General features: G+C 44.7%; 1 protein-coding gene across 1 annotated transcript; it reads right to left on the bottom strand.

Moving 5' to 3' along the window:
- Nucleotides 1-253: 253 nt before the first annotated feature.
- On the bottom strand, nucleotides 254-3,026 carry LOC149287714 (uncharacterized). Its single transcript, XM_089492519.1, has 2 exons — nucleotides 1,768-3,026; nucleotides 254-861 (listed from the first exon to the last, which is right to left on the bottom strand). Exons 1-2 carry the CDS (start codon nucleotides 1,946-1,948, stop codon nucleotides 254-256), a joined length of 789 nt encoding a protein of 262 aa, XP_089348645.1. The 5' UTR covers nucleotides 1,949-3,026.
- Between the last annotated feature and the right edge of the window lie 2,338 nt (nucleotides 3,027-5,364).

Genomic DNA, 5,364 nt, shown 5'->3' on the forward strand with positions numbered 1-5,364 from the left:
TACCACAATCCACAATCCACGACAAATATACAACCCAAAGCAATTACCTATACTATTAGCAATTAAAACCTAAACTTAATAAAATATGACTTTTAAACATAAACAGACATATGGACAGACAAAGCTAATAAAATCATAAGGGCCTTTTCTTATTACACCAGGATTAAAAATATATTCTTTGTACTCCTTCTTGACAAATATAATGTTAGTTCATTACTGGGATTGCTGTAGATTCTCCCCTGTGTGGCCTCTCTCATGTTTCACTTAGGCTTAACTTCCAAGAAAAACATTTCTCACAATGCTGGCATTTGTATGGCTTCTCTCCTGTGTGGATTCTCAGATGTTTCACTAAGTCTCCCTTCAAAGAAAAACAGTTGCCACAATGCTGGCATTTGTATGGCTTCTCTCCTGTGTGGACTCTCTTATGTGTCACTAGGCTTAACTTCCAAGAAAAACATTTCTCACAGTGCTGGCATTTGTATGGCTTCTCTCCTGTGTGGACTCTCTGATGTGTCACTAGGTTTGACCTCCGAGAAAAACCTTTCCCACAATGCTGGCATTTGCATGGCTTCTCTCCTGTGTGGACTCTCTGATGTGTCACTAGGTCTGACTTCGAAATAAAACATTTCTCACAATGCTGGCATTTGTATGGCTTCTCTCCTGTGTGGACTCTCTGATGTCTCACTAGGTGTGACTTCCAAGAAAAACATTTCCCACAATGCTGGCATTTGTATGGCTTCCTTCTTGTGTGGACTCTCTGATGCTTGACAAGGACTGACTTGTAGGCAATTTTTTCCCCACAATGCTGACATTTATGTGACTTGTTTCTTGTGTGGACTCCCTCATGACTGACATATTCTTCTGTAAACAAGGACAATGACAGACAAGACTGAATCTCAGCATTAAGAGAGGAAGGTATTACCCCAAGATTTAGCCGTACGTTCACCCCTCCCTATTTCAGGTTAAATTAATAAAGTTGGTGTGAGTGACATGAGCATGACACTGTTCTGGATGCCACCAAACCCATATAATGATTGTATCCTTACTCCTAGGAGCTAGCAAAGAAGAGATTGTAGGGGAACTGCCATGAGGAAATCAGTGGAAGCAGATAGTCAGACAGTTGAAAAATATTCCAATAAATATACGTAAAACTATTTTAATAGAAAAGTGGCATCATTTCCTGTGAGACTGCCATAGAGTCTTGAGTCAGAGCACTTGGCATGATGCAAGCTACCTGCAGAGGATGCTTCATGCTGTGTGGCACCAGGAGATGACTCACAACCAATACAATATACAGCTAAAAAAGCCAATGTCATTCTAGGTTGCATCAATAGGAGTAAAGTTTCTAGATCAAGGGATGTAATAGTTCTACTCTATTTTGCTTTGGTCAGAATAATCCTGTGTCCAGTTCAGGGCCCCACAATTTAAAAAGGATGTTGTCAAGTTGGAACATGCCCAGAGGAAGGCAGCCAAAGTGGTGAAGTATCTTGAAACTATCAAGCCCTTTGAGGAGCGACAGTAAGAGCTCTTTGACAGTGCAACTCTCTTAGTTTCGTGGAGTCCTCTTCCTTGGAGGTCTTTAAACAGAGGCTGGATGGTGTTTGGAAATGTATTCCTGCATGGCAGAAGGGGGTTGAACTGGATGGACCTTGTGGTCTATTCTAACTGTATGATTCTATAATTCTAGTGGAATCATAGCACCATGATAATTTAGTACAAAAGGGACCTCAGTCTTCATAGAAAATACAATGGATTCCGGTTCCTTACCAACAGAGGCCACATTCTCATAATTCTCCATCATCACATAACTGTACATCAGTCTCTGCTTCTTTGTCAACAGTTTCCATTCCTCCTCAGTGAAATATACTGCCACATCCGCAAAGGTCACCTGCAACAGAAAACAGCCCTCATCCAGAGAGTGACTAAGCAAAAGGGGAGGAAAGCCCATGGTGCATCCAAATATTTCATCACTTCAGAATTCAGTCCAGGAAATAAACTTTAAGCTATGTTAGCAAGCAAAAACCTGCTGCCTTTAAATCCAGTTTGTCTCAAATCCTTTCAATATAATATACTTAGGGAGCTGGACATGTTTAGCCTGGAGAAGACAAGGTTAAGGGGTGATATGATAGCCCTGTTTAAATATATGAAGGGATGTCATATTGAGGAGGGAGCAAGGTTGTTTTCTGCTTCTCCAGAAAACAGGATCTGGAACAATGGATGCAAGCTCCAGGAAAAGAGATTCCACCTGAACATTAGGAGGAACGTCCTGACAGTAAGGGCTGTTTGACAGTGGAACACACTCCTTCCTCAGAATGCAGTGGTGTCTCCTTCCTTGGACGTCTTTAAGATGAGGCTGGATGGTCATCTGTCAGGGATGCTTTGATTGAGAGTTCCTGCATGGCAGGGGGTCGGACTGGATGGCCCTTGTGGTATCTTCCAACTCTATGATTCTAATATCATAAACAATATAATTTAGGCCATGGCTGGCATATTGAGGATGTATTACGATACTCACTATCCCAACACAAACAGAACATTTAGCCACCAAAGAGTTATAGTGCATTTAGAAATTTCTTGCAACATTTCAGAGGCAAACGTCATTTTTTAATCACAGTTTTGGGGAGCACGCTGGGATTGAGGGCCCATGGGGCTACCCCATATTTAGATCCAGAGATGTTCCCCCATATCCTCCAACATTTCACTGATGGGAAAAGGAAGACACATGTGGACAAGCAATCCAGAAGGCAGTGAAGATGGCCAAAGTTGTTTATGAGGAAGGTGACACAAATGGGGAAGGGCACAGCAGTTTGCCTTTGCTTCAGCCTCCTGGGAAGGGCAATATCCTGCCTCCGTCTTTCCTCTCTTCTCCCCACTTTTGAGTTGATGGGGTGCAAACTGAATGGCACTCAGGAACTGAAGTGAGCTGAGAAGGGGGAAAGTGGGGGGAGGAGAGAGCAACCGGGACATTTTAAAATCCCCTGACAGAGGGTTAACCAGGACTGTCTCTGCTAAATTGGGAGCATATGTTCTCCATTTGCTTTCATGAACTGGCCCAGCAGTGACACAGATGAAATTAATAGTCAACAACGTCAACTCACCAAAGAATTCTTGTACCTCCGCAGCCTCTTTCTTTTGGAGCCAAACTCCCTCCGCTTGGCCTCTGTGTTGGCCATCAGGTGGGCAGGGATCCTGGTGGTCTTGCACTTGGTCACTTCCAGCAAGAGAGGCCCCAAAGCAGCATAGAAGGAAACAAGAGATGAAGTTCCTGAGAAAAGGGACCAAGGTTAGGATTGAGTTGGCAAGAAACCCTGCAGCACTCAAAGACACAGAGAACAGCATCCTCCTGGTGAGATACGCAGGTGACATATGTCTCCTTTGGGCTAATGCAGAGGTGGGAATCCCCTTCCTTCCTCTGCACCAAACAAAGCACCCTGGACCTAGCATAGGTGCACTGCAGCTTCCCTACACAACAGATACTCCATGCCTTCTTAGAGTGGTGAAGGATGAGGAGATGGGGAATTGGAGAGGACCCTGGTTATGTCCCCGAAGCTAGATGTGAACTGAGTGCATCATAAATAAATCGTCTGCTGAAACGTCCAGAGCTCCCCAGTGCTTACCCCCAGCACCATCCCCTTTCCAAAGAAGGATGCATCCGCACTATAGAAATAAGGCACGTTGACACCGCTTTAACCGCTCAGTGCTATGGAATCTTGGGATTTTACCTTTGGGACACTTAGCCTTATCTGCCAGAGAGCTCTGGTGCCACAACGAACTCCAAATCCCAGGATTCCACAGGATGGAGCCAGTAGAGTTAAAGTGGTTTCGAACCAGATTATTACTCTAGAGCAGATACAGCCTAAATTGGTTGTAAAAGGATAGAAGCACCCAAGTCTTGTTTTTACCATCCAAATAATGGTTTTCCTTTAAAAAAATAAGTAGTTTGTTTTAGTCTGTAATCCTTATTTTTGTTGTTCTTGTTTGTTTCTATTTTTATTTGGTCATTTGAGATGGCTTCCTTCTTGAGTGAAAATATGTTAATAAGAAACTGGGGAGACTTTTAAAACCTCCCAAAGGAGCTACTTTTGACCTCTTTTGGGGGACTAGCCTCCTCTTAGAAGCCAAAGCCCAATGTTTATGAATAATAATAAGGCTTGTATTAAAACTATCCTCCCCATTTCTGATCCCTTTTAAAACCCATGTTCCCCAGAAGGAGCAGAGCAGTGTAATATAAAAACCCTCTCATAAAAGAGACACAAAAGACACACAAAGAGACACACTTCCTTCCTTTTGGCCCAAGGAGCCTGGCCTCCTTCTCTCTCTGGAGCCTCTGGAAAGAAAGAGAAGCCTCTGTTCAACTGAGACTCAGAGAAGGTTCTGGAACATTATTCCCCACAGTCACAAGCAGCACAAAATGGCCTCCAGAACACAAAATGGCCACCTCCACCTCAGCACTTGGCAGTTGGAGGCCTCAGCGCACCAGTGAAGCCTACCGCTTCCAGGCCTTGTCCCTCTGCTTCCTCTCCACTCCCCACACTCGTTCGTTCGTTCGTTCGTTCGTTCGTTCGTTCGTTCGTTCGTTCTTTCTTTCTTCCTTCCTTCCTTCCTTCCTTCCTTCCTTCCTTCCTTCCTTCCTTCCTGTCTCCTTCTGTCCCTTTCCCACTCTCTGCTCCTCACTCTCTCTTCCGCGCACAGAGCTAAATAGAGAGGCAGAAGCTCCTCCCCTCTTCATTCTGGCCAATGAGGGCAAAGGAGTTGGAAGGCCCCTCCCCCTGCCCCACCCTCACAGGCTCCTCCTGCAGTTAATATGGAAGAAGGCAGGAGGGACTGAGGGACCCTGGAGCCCCAGCCACACGGACACTGGCCAAAGGCACACATTCCCAGAGCCTAAGGCCCATGAAATGGCAGCCCTATGCAGGGCAGGACCCTCCTCTCTCTGGCCCTGTGGATGCTGGGAGATCCAGTCCAGGAATACACTGCAAATCCCATTGGCAAGAGAAAAGGGGTCCCACAGGGATCTGCCCTGGGCCCAGTGCTATTCAACATCTTTATCAATGACTTGGATGACAGAAATGGGGGCATATCAAATTTGCAGATGACACCAAATTAAGAGAAGTAGCTAATACCCCAGAGGACAGGATCAAAATTCAAAATGGCCTTAATAGATTAGAAAGCTGGGCCAAAGGTAACAAAATGAAATTCAACACGGAGAAATGTAAGGTACTGCACTTAGGGTGAAAAAATGAAATGCAGAGATATAGGATGGGGGACACCTGGATGAATGAAACTATGTATGAAAAGGATCTAGGCGTCCAAGTAGACCAGAAGTTTAACATGAGTCAACAGTGTGATGAGGCAGCTAACAAG

The sequence above is a fragment of the Sceloporus occidentalis genome, unplaced genomic scaffold (assembly GCF_023333645.1).
Source record: "Sceloporus occidentalis isolate IW3139 unplaced genomic scaffold, rSceOcc1.0.p SCAF_57, whole genome shotgun sequence".
NCBI lineage: Eukaryota > Metazoa > Chordata > Lepidosauria > Squamata > Phrynosomatidae > Sceloporus > Sceloporus occidentalis.

What these genes read in the sequence shown, in the direction of transcription:
- LOC149287714 (XM_089492519.1), bottom strand. Translation starts at nt 1,948, where the DNA reads ATGGGCTTTCCTCCCCTTTTGCTTAGTCACTCTCTGGATGAGGGCTGT. An exon ending in TGAGAATGTGGCCTCTGTTG is followed by an intron (nt 862 to 1,767) that starts GTAAGGAACCGG and finishes CCTTGTTTACAG; the next exon opens with AAGAATATGTCAGTCATGAG.